Source organism: Hemiscyllium ocellatum, chromosome 16 (genome assembly GCF_020745735.1).
Source record: "Hemiscyllium ocellatum isolate sHemOce1 chromosome 16, sHemOce1.pat.X.cur, whole genome shotgun sequence".
NCBI classification, from domain to species: Eukaryota; Metazoa; Chordata; class Chondrichthyes; order Orectolobiformes; family Hemiscylliidae; genus Hemiscyllium; species Hemiscyllium ocellatum.
This window is the reverse complement of record NC_083416.1, coordinates 72,776,888-72,792,451: the sequence shown is the minus strand read 5'-3', so window position 1 is coordinate 72,792,451 and position 15,564 is coordinate 72,776,888. Positions and strand designations below refer to the sequence as shown.

Below are 15,564 nucleotides of genomic sequence, written 5' to 3'. Positions count from 1 at the left end.
TTCGTCATTTATATAAATGATATGGATGTGAGCATAAGAGGTATGGTTAGTAAATTTGCAGATGACACCAAAATTGGAGGTGCAGCGGACAACGAAGGAGGTTACCTCAGATCACAACAGGATCTTGATCAGATGAGCCAATGGGCTGAGGAGTGGCAGATGGAGTTTAATTTAGATAAATGTGAGGTGCTGCATTTTGGGAAAGCAAATCTCAGCAGAACTTTACACTTAATGGTAAGGTCCTAGGGAGGGTTGCTTAACACAAGAGACCTTGGAGTGCGGGTTCACTGTGCCTTGAAAGTAGAGTTGCAGGTAGAAAGGATAGTGGAGGCGGTGTTTTGTATGCTTTCCTTTATTGGTCAGAGTACTGAGAACAGGAGCTGGGAGGTCATGTTGTGTCTGTACAGGACATTGGTTAGGCCACTTTTGGAATATTGCGAGCAATTCTGGTATCTTTCCCACCGGAAGGATGTTGTGAAACTTGAAAGGGCTCAAGTTGCTGCCAAGTGTTGGAGGATTTGAGCTCTATGGAGAGGTTGAGTAGGCATAAAAAAGATCTAAGGGGCAACTTTTTCAGAGAGGGTAATACGGGTATGGAATGTGCTGCCAGAGAAAGTGGTGGAGGTTAGTATAATTGGAACATTTAAAAGGCCTCTGGATGGGTATATGAATCGGAAGAGTTTGGAGGGATATGGGTCAGGTGCTGGCAAGTGGGTCGAGATTAGGTTGGGATATCTGGTTGGCATGGATGAGTTGGACTGAAAGGTCTGTCTCCATGCTGTACACCTCTATGACTCTAAAACTAGTTAAACTCAACATGGTTCACTTATGCTTCCTGGAACTGATTTGTGTTATAGGCACCTACTTTCTGCAAGCAAAAGGAATGCTTTAGATGTGTACCTTTCTGAATTATAAAAGGAGATTGGTGGAAGTGGCCCAGTTCTTTTCTCCTTAGCCTTAGCCAGTCAGAATTTATTTGGCAATTGTCATCCTTTTCTCATAGTATAAACTGCTGCGATCATTTCAAATTTGGCATTCTTGCATTTACCCTGATGAGTGCAAGACACAAATACTACAGAAACATCGCTCTCTTTCAAGAAATATTCAAGTTCTGCACTACCAAACAACAATTCATTTTGTTCCCATCTTGCAAGTGATGATCGTGTTGAATAGATGCATCATGTTTAAAAGAAGCACCAAAGATTGTACGCACCAGGTTATTCCCTAGTCGCAAAATAGCAATACGGAAGACAGGAATATGCCATCCGACCTCTCAAGGCACCTCTGCCGTTCCATGAGATCATGGCTGATCATCAAGCTTAAAACCGTAATTGTGCCCTCCCATATAGAGATGTACTACATGGAAACAGACCCTTCGGTCCAACTCGTCCATGCTGACCAGATATCCCAACCAAATCTAGTCCCACCTGCCGGCACCCGGCCCATATCCCTCTAAACCCTTCCTATTCATACACCTATCCAAATGTCTTTTAAATGTTGCAATTGTACCAGCCTCCACCACTTCCTCTGGCAGCTCATTCCATACACGTCCCACCCTCTGAGTGCAAAAGTTGCCTCTTAGGTCTCTTTTATATCTTGCCCCTCTCACCCGAAACCTATGTCCTCTAGTTCTGGATGCCCTGACCCAGGGAAAAGACAGTGGCTATTTATCCTATCCATGCCGCTCAATTTTGTAAACCTCTATAAGGTCACCCCTCAGCCTCCAATGCTCCAGGGAAAACAGCCCCAGCCTGTTCAGTCTCTCCCGATAGCTCAAACCCTCCAACCCTGGCAACATTCTTGTAAATCCTTTCTGAACCCTTTCAAATTTCACAACTTCTTTCTGATAGGAAGGAGACCAGAATTGCACGCAAAATTCCAGTGACCTAACCAATGTCCTGTACAGCCGCAATATTACCTCCCAACTCCTGTATTCAAGACTGTGACCAATATGGGAAGGCATACCAAATGTCGTCTTCACTACCTTATCTACCTGCGACCCACTGAGCCGTGAAATCTATACCCACCTTCTTATTGAAAATGCAGTATCTTAGTTTCAATCACTTTGTGCTAGCGAATCCCACAGGGGCACTACACTGAGGAATTTTCATGTCAGTCCTAAAAGATTTACCCCTTATCCTTAAAAGATGTCCCCTGCTTTTGGACCATCGAGAACATCCTTTCTGCATCAAACCTGTCTCATCCTGCTACAATATTTTAGGTTTCTATGAGATCTGAACACCAGAGAATGCAATCCTAGCCAATTCAATCTCTCTACATATGTCAAACCTGCCATCCAATGAGTAAATTTGTAAACCATTGCTGCACTCCTTTTATACTAAGAACACCCATTTTTAGATGAGAGCAAAATTGCACACAATATTGCAGGTATGGCCTCTCCAATGCCCTGTATAGTTGCACAGACATCCTTGTTCCTGCCTACGAATCCTCTCACTATTAAGGCCAACATAATTTGCCTTTTTACTGCCTACCGCACATGCATGCTTACTTTCTGTAACGAATGCACAAGGACACTCAGGTGTTGATGAATAATGCCCCACCCCCATTCTAAGTTTAAAGCCAAAAAATAATTTGCCTTCTATTCTTACTACCAAAGTGGATAATTTTACATTTATCCACATTGCACTGTATCTGCCATGCATTTGCCTACACACAGCTTCCATATCATACTGCAACATCTCTGCATTCTCTTCACACCTTTCCCAGCTTTATCATGCAAATTTTGAGATATTCAGCACTCTGAATGCATGCAGGTTATGAAATCTTATGTGATTTAGTAATCAAAATGAAAAAACGTTATTGCCTCCACAGATCACTAAGTTCAGCAACTGTTCAAAGGAAGAAATTATAAACTAATAACTTTGACAAGAAAATCAAGAATCACTAGCGCTTTCACTTAGGTGGAGGGACTCAATCTCTGAACACGGTGCGGCACGGTGGCACAGTGGTTAGCACTGCTGCCTCACAGCGCCAGAGACCCGGGTTCAATTCCCGACTCAGGTGACTGACTGTGGAATTTGCACATTCTCCCCGTGTCTGCGTGGGTTTCGTCCGGGTGCTCCGGTTTCCTCCCACAGTCCAAAGATGTGCAGGTTAGGTGAATTGGTCAGGATAAATTGCCCGTAGTGTTAGGTAAAGGGATAAAAGTAGGGGTATGGGTGGGTTGCGCTTCGGCGGGTCAGTGTGGACTTGTTGAGGCGAAGGGCCTGTTTCCACATTAAGTAATCTAATCTAACCTAATCATTGCACTGCTGTATTTCTGGAAATACAGAAAATCACACCAGATCAAAAGCCATGACGTGAATAAGTTGATATCTGTGGAAATCTGAAGATACAAACAGGGAAAAAGAGTGGATTTGAACTAGTGTACACTGACCTCAGCATGAAAGGTGCATGCTCCATTTTACCCAGGGGGTCAAAGGTGAGATTGCAGAAAAGTTTATCTATTTGACACCAAGCCAAGATTTTCCTTGTGGAAGAAATAAGTATTTCTGGCTCCAGGAAACCCCTGGCACAATAAAACTAAAATAATATATCACCGCACCAGACACTTGAGTAGAGAAACAGACAACAATTAGTATGAGAATATTCAGACTCAGTAGGACATGTCAGTTCAACGTGGATTTGAACATGTCAAAATATCAGTAATCCATGGTTCTATATTACGTATCCAGTAAAGAACCAATGCACCATATGTTCCATTATTTCAAAACTCAATTAAATAGCAACTGGTAAATTAAAATTTTTCATTAAGTAAATTCATCATAAAAAGGTGAAACTGATTATTGTAATACTTTCGTGTTCATTATCATTCAGGAAAGAAAATCCACCATCCTTATTTGTCTGGTCTATGTTTGATTACATCCTTAGAGTAATGTAGTTAACTCTTAACTGTCCTTCTCAGGGACAACAAGGCAATCAATTGCAAACTATTATGAAAAGGTAAAATAAAGAAAGATAGACCATCCCCAAACTATGCACCATATTCAAATGTGACAAAGGCATTCACAGTCCAATCAACTCTGCAAAACCGTCCTCATTAATATCTGATGTCTTGTGCCAAAATAGTTGAAAGCTGTCGCAGTCTTCAAAGTCTATCACCAGGATTGAGTTGACAATACCATGACCTTGTAAGCTTGGTCAAGAAGAGAACCAACTTACTGTCTGAGCCAGCAGGTAATAAGTGAATCAAAACAAATGAAAAGCCTACTTTTTTTCTCCCAATCCTTTCGTGGGAATGTGAATTTGGTGCTTGTTGTCAGTGTCTAACTGCCCTCGACAAAATGGTGGTGAAACACCTTCTAACTGTTCCGGACCATTTATGTACTTTGCTTTGAGTGAGAATGAAGTAAGATTTTTGTTCAGCGACAATGAAGGGATGCCAATGTAGCTTCAAACCCGAATTCGGTATGGCTTGAAAAGGAACATGCGAATATTCAAGCTGCCTTCACCCTCAACTTTGCCAATCAATTCCCACAAATTCAAAAAGTTTTCACAACCAATAAGCACGATCACCAAGAGTCTTGCAAAGACCGAGTCCTGTCTTTAAACACACTCCAACTGCCATGGAAAAATCAGAAATTCAGAACTGATCAAGCAAATCAATATAGGCTATTATTGATGGCGTTCTGAGCCATCAGCCACAGCAGAAATATAATGAAGGACAAGCTGCAACTCGCGCCTTTCCCATGATGGGTATAGTGTCCTAAATCCACTTAAAATGCCTGACAAAATATGCTATCAATTTTAACTGCAATTAAATGAGTCAAGTGACTTAGCAGATAATTTGGCTAAGGGTGCCAAGGTGCTGCACTAGTTACAAGCTTCATGCACCAGTTTTTTTTCCCATGCCCCAAATGATTCAGATGACTCCTGACCACATCTAACCTGAATTGAGCATATCCTCTAACAACAGCTCAGTGGTAGAGTGGAGTACTGTGATGTGACACAATACTGACATCCCTCAGTCGCTGGTTCAATTTGGGTTCGAAGGAATCTGAACATTACTGGGAAATTTGATGGTGTAGTGGTAATATCCCTGTTGCTGGACTAGTCCCCCTGGCTCAAGTTCCACCTGCTTCAGGGAGGTGCAATAACATCTGTGAACAGGTTGATTAGAAAAGATCCAACCTGTAAGCCTCTTATTTACCTTGCTATATAATTTTCTTTCCAAATATCATTTCTCAGTGTAGAAGCTTAATTAAAAGAAACTTCATCTGACCCCCATTAATCAACAAGACCTGAAAACTGGCACACAGACTCAGTCCTGTGGAAGGTTTTGAAGCATTGTACCTATACTATCAAGTCAGTTATCAAACAAGATATGAAAAGCAAGCCAAGAGCAACAGGTGTTGGTAAAAAGACGGTGCCAGCTGTTGAAGCTGTAGAAGCTGTAGCATAGGAACTTCAAGCAGACATAAGGCATGCTAAAATGAGTAAAAAGTCTCATAACCAAGGGATGAGATCAAAGCTTTCGAGTCCTGCAACATCCACTTGTGAATGGCAGTGAACAAAATAAAACCAATGAGAATAAAGATTCTGGATAATCCAAGATGGAAGACGGGAAAAATTTCTGGCTGTAACAGGTGCTCCTTTGAGGTATTTTAGGTGATGAAGGTGATTTCCTTGAATTACTGTTTTATATGCTGCGGCATTTTCTTTTCCAAAGTAAAGAATGGACATGGTGAAGTCGTTGCCCGGGGGGGGGGGGGGGGGGGGGGGGGGAGTGAGAGAGAGCCTGCATAGTTACTTCCTTTGCTGTTTGAATTCGTGTATCACTGGACATTGGAGTGCATCTGGGAAAATTAACAAACAGTGAAGTTCACAACTGATCTTGGAGGAACTGTTGGGCGAAGTTCACAGCACAGAATCAGATAAGTTAATCGTTGTTTTAAGTATGGCCTACAGAGAATCTGCAGTAGTGAGTAGAGTGGGTTCTTTCTTGATATGTTTTTGGAGATATGCCTCTTGATTCAACTTCAAATAAAAGCCATAATTATTAATTTAACCTGGGGCGATGTTTGTAGAGGAATAAATCGGTGTTATTATCTTGGTCTGTACATTGTGAAGGAGCAAAAATGGCTTTAATACAGTGATATGTACTTCTTGTCAGATGTCGGGAGGAGTGTGGGACCCAGGGAGATATTGAGGAAAGAGATCAATCTGAGACTGGTACAGTTGAGAACAGAAGCAAGTCAAACAGTCAAGGCAGGCAGGAACAAAGTAGAATTAATAAACTGCATTTATTTCAATGCAAGGGGCCTAACAGGGAAGGCAGATGAACTCAGGGCATGGTTACAAACATGGAACTGGAATATCATAGCAATTACAGAAACATGGCTCAGGGATGGGCAGGACTGGCAGCTAAATGTTCCAGGATACAAATGCTACAGGAAGGATAGAAAGGGAGGCGAGAGGAGGGAATGTGGCATTTTGGATGAGGGATAGAATTACAGCTGTGCTGAGGGAGAATATTCCCAGAAATACATCCAGGGAAGTTATTTGGGCGGAACGGAAAAATACAAAAGGGATGACAACCTTATTGGGATTATATTATAGACCCCCCCCCCCAAATAGTCAGAAGGAAATTGAGAAACAACCTTGTAAGGAGATCTCAGTTATCTGTAAGAATAATAGTGTGATTATGGTAGGGGATTTTAACTTTCCAAACATACACCGGGACTGCCATAGTGTTAAAGGTTTAGATGGAGAGGAATTTCTTAAGTGTGTACAAGACAATTTCCTGATTCAGTATGTGGATGTACCTACTAGAGAAGGTGCAAAACTTGACCTACTCTTGGGAAATAAGGCAGAGCAGGTGACTGAGGTGTCAGTGGGGGAGCACTTTGGGGCAAGTGACCATAATTCTATCAGATTTAAAATAACGATGGAAAAGGATAGACCAGATCTAAAAGTTGAAATTCTAAATTGGAGAAAGGCCAATTTTGACGGTATTAGGCAAGAACTTTCAAAAGCTGATTGGGGACAGGCGTTAGCAGGTAAAAGGACGGCTTGAAAATGGGAAGTCTTCAAAAATGAGGTAATGAGAAGCCAGAGAAAGTATATTCCTGTTAGGGTGAAAGGAAAGGCTGGTAGGTATAGGGAAAGCTGGATGACTAAAGAAATTGATGGTTTGGTTAAGAAAAAGGAGGAAGCATATGTAAAGGATAGCCAGGATAGAAGAGTATAAAGGAAGTAGGAGTATACTTAAGAGGGAAATCAGGAGGGCAAAAAGGGGACATGAGATAGCTTTGGCAAATACAATTAAGGAGAATCCAAAGAGTTTTTACAAATATATTAAGGACAAAAGGGTAACTCAGGAGAGAACAGGGCCCCTCAAAGATCAGCAAGGCGGCCTTTGTGTGGAGCCGTAGAAAATGGGGGAGATACTAAGCGAGTATTTTGCATCAGTATTTACTGTGGAAAGGATACGAAAGATATAGACTGTAGGGAAATAGATGGTGACATCTTGCAAAATGTCCAGATTTACCGAAGAGAAAGTGCTGGATGTCTTGAAACGGTTAAAGGTGGATAGATCCCCAGGACCTGATCAGGTGTACCTGAGAACTCTGCGGCAAGCTAGAGAAGTGACTGCTGGGCCTCTTGCTGAGATATTTGTATCATCGATAGTCACAGGTGAGGTGCCGGAAGACTGCAGGTTGGCTAACGTGATGCCACTGTTTAAGAAGGGTGGTGAGGACAAGCCAAGGAACTATGGACCAGTGAGCCCGACAATCGGTGGTGGGCAAGTTGTTGGAGGGAATCCTGAGGGACAGGATGTACGTGTATTTGGAAAGACAAGGAGTGATTCGGGATAGTCAACATGGCTTTGTGCATGGGAAATCATGTCTCACAAACTTGATTGAGTTTTTTGAAGTAATAACAAAGGGGATTGATGAGGGCAGAGCAGCAGACGTGATCTATATGGACTCCAGTAAGGCGTTCTGACAAGGTTCCCCATGGGAGACTGGTTAGCAAGGTTAGATCTCATGGAATACAGGGAGAACTCACCATTTGGATACAGAACTGGCTCAAAGGTAGAAGACAGTGGGTGGTGGTGGAGGGTTGTTTTTCAGATTAAAGACCTGTGACCAGTGGAGTGCCACAAGGATCAGTGCTGGGTCCAATACTTTTCGTCATTTATATAAATGATTCGGATGTGAGCATAAGAGGTACGGTTAGTAAGTTTCCAGAGGACACCAAAATTGGAGGTGCAGTGGACAGCAAAGAAGGGTATGTCAGATTATAACAGAATCTTGACCAGATGGGCCAATGGGCTGAGAAGTGGCAGGTGGAGTTTAATTCAGATAAATGCGAGGTGTTGCATTTTGGGAAAACAAATCTTAGCAGGACATATACACTTAATGGTAAGGTCCTAGGGAGTGTTGCTGAACAAAGACACCTTGGAGTGCAGGTTCATAGCTCCTTGAAAGTGGAGTCGCAGGTAGATAGGATTGTGAAGGTAGTGTTTGGTATGCTTATCTTTATTGGTTGCGGCTGTACAGGACATTGGTTAGGCCACTGTTGGAATATTGCGTGCAATTCTGGTCTCCTTCCTATCGGAAAGATGTTGTGAAACTTGAAAGGGTTCAGATAAGATTTACAAGGATGCTGCCAGGGTTGGAGGATTTAAGCTATAGGGAGAGGCTGAACAGGCTGGGGCTGTTTTCCCTGGAGCGTCGGAGGCTGAGGGGTGACCTTTTAGAGGTTTACAAAATTATGAGGGGCATGGATAGAGTAAATAGACAGTCTTTTCCCTGGGGTGGGGGAGTCTTGAACTGGAGGGCATAGCTTTAGGGTGAGAGGAGAAAGATATAAAAGAGACCTACGGGGCAACTTTTTCACACAATGGGTGGTACGTGTATGGAATGAGCTGCCAGAGAAAGTATGGAGGCTAGTTAAATTACAACATTTAAGAGGCATTTGGATGGGTATATGAATAGGAAGAGTTTGGACGGATATGGGTCGGGTGCTGGCAGGTTGGACTAGATTGGGTTGGGATATCTGGTCGACATGGACCAGAGGATCGGTTTCCATGCTGTACATCTCTATGACTCTATGAACAGTGACTATATGAGTAATTCCATTCCTAAATGGTGATGGAGTTCCTTATCAATACAATTGGAGAACCTAGTTGCAAACATCTTTGGCAAGAAATACCAAGGGAATAATCATTCTCTGCCTCCTCCAAACTCCCAGCCATCATGGGCGTCCTTCAGCCAATTCAAGTCATTCACATTGTCAAAAATCAGCTTCGCAATGGTTGCAGTCACTGATGCCCACAACCTGAATGCAGTGGCTCCACAATAAACCAGGTATTCCAATACAGCTATAAAACAAGTGCCAACCCAGAAATGTGGAATAGTTCCCAGGTACGTCCTATCCAGCCAGTAATCAGGTAGCACCTAGTCAGTGAGCTGGGGGAGCAATAAACTCAAAGGAGGAAGTCAATACAAATATTAGAATGTAGTTACTGTGAAAGATTTTGATTGATATTAACATGGCAATTACATTGGTGCACATAAGTGAATCATACCAAATAGGAGAAAGTGAGGACTGCAGATGCTGCAGATCAGAGCTGAAAATGTGTTGCTGGAAAAGCACAACAGGTCAGGCAGCATCCAAGATTCTGGAGAATCGACGTTTCGGGCATGAGCCCTTCTTCAGGAATGAGGAAAGTGTGCCAAGCAGGCTAAGATAAAAGGTAGGGAGGAGGGGCGTTGGAAATGCGATAGGTGGAAGGAGGTTACGGTGAAGGTGATAGGCCGGAGTGGGGGTGGGGGCAGAAAGGTCAGGAAGAAGATTGTAGGTTAGGAAGGAGGTGCTGAGTTCAAGGGTTGGGACTGAGACAAGGTGGGGCGGGGGGGGGGGGGGGGGGAATGAGGAAACTGGAGTTCATCCCTTCTGGTTGGAGGGTTCCTAGGTGGAAGATGAGGCGCTCTTCCTCCAACCGTCGTGTTGCTATGGTCTGATGATGGAGGAGTCCAAGGACCTGCATGTCCTTGGTGGAGTGCGAGGGGGAGTTGAAGTGTTGAGCCACGGGGTCGTTGGGTTGGATGGTCCAGGTGTCCCAGAGGTGTTCTCTGAAACGTTCCGCAAGTAGCCGGCCTGTCTCCCCAATATAGAGGAGGCCACATCGGGTGCAGCGGATGCAGTATATGATGTGTGTGGAGGTGCAGGTGAATTTGTGGCGGATGTGAAAGGATCCCTTGGGGCCTTGGAGGGAAGTAAGGGAGGAGGTGTGGGCGCAAGTTTTGCATTTGTTGTGGTTGCAGGGGAAGGTGCTGGGAGTGGAGATTGGGTTGGTGGGGGGGGGGTGGACCTGACGAGGGAGTCACGAGGGGAATGGCCTTTTCAGAACGCTGATAGGGGAGGGGAGGGAAATATATCCCTTGTGGTGGGGTTCGTTTGGAGGTGGCTGAAATGACGACGGATGATACAATGTATATGGAGGTTGGTGGGGTGGTAGGTGAGGACCAGTGGGGTTCTGTCCTAATGGCGATTGGAGGGCGGGGCTCAATGGCGGAGGAACGTGAAGTGGAGGAGATGTGGTGGAGAGCATTGTCGATCACGTCTGGGGGGGAAATTGCGATCTTCGAAGAAGCAGGACATCTGGGTTGTTTGGTATTGGAATTGGTCCTCCTGGGAGTAGATGCGGCGGAGACGAAAGAATTGGGACTATGGGATGGCGTTTTTACAGGGGGCAGGGTGGGAGGTGGTGTAGCCTAGGTAGCTGTGGGAGTCAATCGGTTTATAGTTAATGTCCGTGTTGATTCGGTCGCCCGAGATAGAAATGGAGAGTCTAGGAAGGGGAGGGAGGAGCCTCAGACGGGCCAGGTAAATTTGAGGTCAGGGTGTAAGGCGTTGGTAAAGTGGATGAACTGTTCAACCGCCTCGTGGGAACATGAGGCAGCGCCAATACAGTCATCGATGTAGTGGAGGAAAAGTGGGGGGTGGTGCCAGTGTAGCTGCGGAAGATGGATTGTTCCACGTATCCTATGAAGAGGCAGGCATAGCTGGGGCCCATGCAGGTGTCCATGGCTACTCCTTTCGTTTGGAGGAAGTGGGAGGATTGGAAAGAGAAATTGTTCAGGGTGAGGACCAGTTCAGTCAGTCGAAGGAGGGTGTCAGTGGAAGGGTCCTGGTTGGTACGGCAGGAAAGGAAGAAACGGAGGGCTTTGAGTCCTTCGTGATGGGGGATGGAGGTATACAGGGACTGGATGTCCATGGTGAAGATAAGGCGTTGGGGACCGGGGAAGCGAAACTCATGGAGGAGCTGGAGGGCGTGGGTGGTGTCCCGAACGTAGGTGGGGAGTTCTTAGACTAAGGGGGACAGGACCATGTCGAGGTATGCAGAGATGAGTTCGGTGGGGCAGGAGCAGGCTGAGACAATGGGTCGGCCGGGGCAGTCAGATTTGTGGATTTTGAGCAGGAGGTAGAAACGGGCTGTGCGGGGTTGTGGGACTATGAGGTCATACCAAATATTTTGTTCAGCTGTAAAGCAAATCGAATTTTTCATGAGAAATAAACTGTGTATAGCCTCTCAATTAGGTACAGGTGTTATTTCATCTAAAATTATGTTAAGGCCTGATAACGTCTTGTACATTTAAAAATGTAGTGCAGAAATAGATCAAGAATTTTTCAACACTATCACCCAGACTCATTATCTCGGTCACTGAGAAGGACAAAAGTAACAGTCACATTTTAATACCAGCATCTGGATGTTTACTTCTAAGTGACACAATAATCTGACTTGGGAATATATTGCAGATTCTTCAAAAACAGCAGGTCAAAGTCCTACAAGAACTTCACCATATGAATATTCTAGGCTACTATCACCTTCTCAAGAGCAATCAGGGACTTGACAGCAGTACCTACATCTGATGAACAAAATGTATTGGTGGTCTTACAGAATCAAGAGAAACATGGTATCTCACCATTTGCACTGGGGAACTGAAGAGGAACATGACACATTATATTTCAGCAGCTAACACAAAGATGCAGAGTATTAATATCAAAGTATAATTCTTAATGTCAATGTTCCAAACTGCCTGACAGGCCTAGCAGGCAAGCTACAACCTAAATTATTAAAAGAGCTACAAAACACCTCAACGTTTTAGTAAATCAATGCATGCAGTGAATATCTTTAAACAAAAGAAAAGAGAAAATGTAACGATTAGAAATATCTGTTCAAGTTGGTTGTATTTACCTTGGCTCCTTTCTTTGGTCTTGGGTTCCCTGCTTTGACGACCTTGGCTGGTGCTGGCATTTCTGTAGAGGAGGAAAAGATGAACACCATCATCAATATTTATTCAGTCACACCTGGCTTGAAATACTGACAGCCAATTGGCTGACAGCTGCCCTCAATTGTTGACCCAGGACAAGCAAGATAAATCAAGGGCCTTGGGTGATGGCATAGGGAGGCTGTGACCTCATACTGGATTCAACCATAGCCTGTGGGGGAACCTTCAGCACCCTTAAATTACAAGCTTTGCCATCCTCTTCATACCTGTCCTGCACCCAATGTCCTCCCCATTCCCTCTCTCTACTCTGCCCCCAACCTCTTCACACAATACAATTTCCCTTCCAAACCCTGTTCCTTGCCACACTCAAACCATGCCTATATTCTATTCTCTCACCCTAAACAACCAAAGCTACATACTAACAGAGTAAAGGAAAACACTGAAAAAAAAAGTTATGACTGTTTTTCATCCATTTGGTATCATTATTATTAGATGAGCAATAATTTTGTATGGGTCAGGAAGATACTCACCTCGATATTGGATTCCACCTCCTTCACGCTCTCTTTCCGTGATGCAAGAGCGAAGGAAAGGCACAGGCATTTTTCACCTGGAACTAGGTGCCTCCCAGGGCCATATCACTTCTGGAAATGGTCTCCAGGCTAGATCATACCCTGGAAGCAGGGCTCCAGATGAGTGATGGCACATATTCCAGACAGCTCTGCACTCACTGAGTGTATCTTCTGAGCTCAGAAAAAGTGACTCCTCATTGGTCAGAAATGCAGTGATGATATAATAATTAGTGTTACAGCAGGAAAGAAACTTTAACCAATTGGGTAGCAGCATGACAAGAGCCCAAAAGTCCACTTCAAAACAGGACTCACTGAAAGCCAACTCATCTGATAGTCAGCCATCAGATGGTCAATCAGAAACAAAGAACTGTAAAACACCAGATTTACAACAAAGCAACATCCTGAAAGGTTTAAGAATCTGGAGGTCTCTGAATAACTATATCAGTTGGTTGTTGATGTCAGTCCATTCACTTGCCCTCCCAACACCAACTCTCTTGCACATCACCTTCCACCTCATTCAATGAGAACTTTCAACAAAAGAATAGAAAAAACAACATCTATTTGGTGCTCAGATTTTCTATCAATGCTTTCCCAATCTAATCTTCTCTCCCATTTTGCTCAAGGCTTGCTTTTCAAGTTTTATCCAAACCAAGTGAATCTCTTACGAAAGAAAATGCCAGAGTCAAGGGTATGCACAAAAAATAATTTGCAATAGCGCTGGGAACTTCTTTCGAAGTTATTGCATCAAGATATGTATTTTGGGTTGTTATCATTCTTTCATACACTTTAGGTATTCAAATTTTATCCTGAATTCAGAGTTCTAAATTGCTTAGGTACAAAGTTAGACATTAAATTAGAACATGTTTGAGACTGAAACGTGATTCTGACTATTGAGATGCTAAACATGTTACAATGATACTGCGAAGATTCATGAGGTATCATACACGTTACAGATATCATACTGGCTACAGGAATGTTGGTTGTAATCAATATTACAATATGCCATCACCAATGTTCTGACAAGCAAAGCTGAATAGCAAACTCAAGCAGGTGAATGTCAATGCCATGATGCTTGCACCAAATTTAACTTATTACAAGGAAAGAGAGTGTGGTAGTGGTAATTTAGAATGCCTGGGTTTGGGATCTTGGGACGTGGGTTCAGATCCCAACATGGCATCTGATTGAACTTACAACTCAATTAATAAGTCTGGAATGGAGAGTTTCTTGCAGTTTGGTGGTAGTGTTCCTCCTTTTGGATTAGGAGACCCAGAATCAAGTCTTACCTTCTCCAGAGGTATGTGGTAACATCCCTGAACAGGCTGATTAAAAGATTTTTGAAAAAAATCTGGAATTGAAAGCTATTTGCAGCAATGGTAGCTATTAAACCAACTGTCATAAAAACCCACAGGGCTGATTAACATCCTTTATAGAATGGAATTTGCTTTCCTTGCCTGGCCTGGTGGTGTGTATCTGACTACAGACGAACATTATTGCGATTTTCTGCCCACTAAAGTGGTCCAGCTGTCACCAAGTTCAGGGCAATTACAAATGGGCAACAAATGTTGGCCTTAACGCTGATGCCCGCATCCTATGAAAAGACAGAAAAAAATCTCAAAGCACTTTACAGCAGCAACTGAGTAAAACTTGACAGCGAGTCACATGGAGATAATAGGATGGATAAGTAAAGGTTCAGCAAAAGTAGAACTGAGGGAATAAAAATGGTGGAGAGACTTAGGTAAGGAATTCCAGAGCTAAGGGCCCTGGCAGGTGAAGACTTGATAATTAAATATGAAGTAGTTAAAGGTTGGGACCCATAAAAAGGCCAGAACTCGAGAGGCATAGAGAACTCAAAGGGTTAGAGGGCTGACAGAACCTGCAAATGTTAGCAGGACCAAGGACATGAATGCTGGATCAGTTGTTAATGTTAGATCAGAGATAAATTTTTGTTAAGCAATGGGATTAAGGTATATGGACCAAAAACCAAAAGGCCAAGTAGAAGCTATAGATCAGCTATGATCTCACTTAATGCTGGAATAGGCTGGAGAGACTGACTAACCTACTCCTGCTCCTCTGACTCCTATGATTTGAGGACAAGAATGAGAATTCTATTAGTAACAGGACTCAATTCAAATCATTGAAGAATTGGGACAATGGGTGATATTTGTTGAGAAGAAGGATATGGACAGAAGAAGTTTGGACAACCTCACATTTAAGAAGGTTATGACCAGAGGTCAATCAAGATAGTAGGGTTAAGAGGTGGTGGCAATGTCACTAACTAGTAATGCAAAAGCACAGGCTAATTGCTCCAGGCATGTGTACAAATTCCACCATGGCAGTAAGACAAAGTTGGTCTAAAAACACCCATCTGGTTCATAATAAACCTTTAGATACCTGCCAACCTCATTCAGTCTGGCCTGCATGCGACTCCAGACCCTCAGCAATGAGAGTCACTCTTGACTGCTTTCTGGACAAATACAGATTGAACAGTGGCTGCCTAGTCAATGATGCCCATATCCCGTGGACAAATTTTTTTAAAAAATCCAAGGCTGTAACTGAAGCAGCATTTACTAAATTTATTCAATAACATTTAAGTTGAGGATGAAAGAAGCTTTTTCAACTCAGCATTCACTCTCATGTTCTAAATGCAAAGTAATTCTCTAAATAAAAATTTTCTTTAATGTTGAATCATTACATTTACATATTTTCAAGATGTGGCAATACCAGCAATCCAG

At 43.3% G+C, this 15,564-nt stretch overlaps 1 protein-coding gene across 2 annotated transcripts in view; it reads right to left on the bottom strand.

The window, feature by feature from the left end:
* The window catches only part of larp1 (La ribonucleoprotein 1, translational regulator), a 126,170-nt gene that overhangs the window by 60,493 nt on the left and 50,113 nt on the right, over positions 1–15,564 (bottom strand). For both annotated transcript variants that reach the window (XM_060837375.1, XM_060837376.1), the window contains exon 2: positions 12,230–12,291. In XM_060837375.1, coding sequence (XP_060693358.1) covers positions 12,230–12,291 — 62 coding nt within the window. The remainder of the gene's footprint in view (positions 1–12,229; positions 12,292–15,564) is intronic.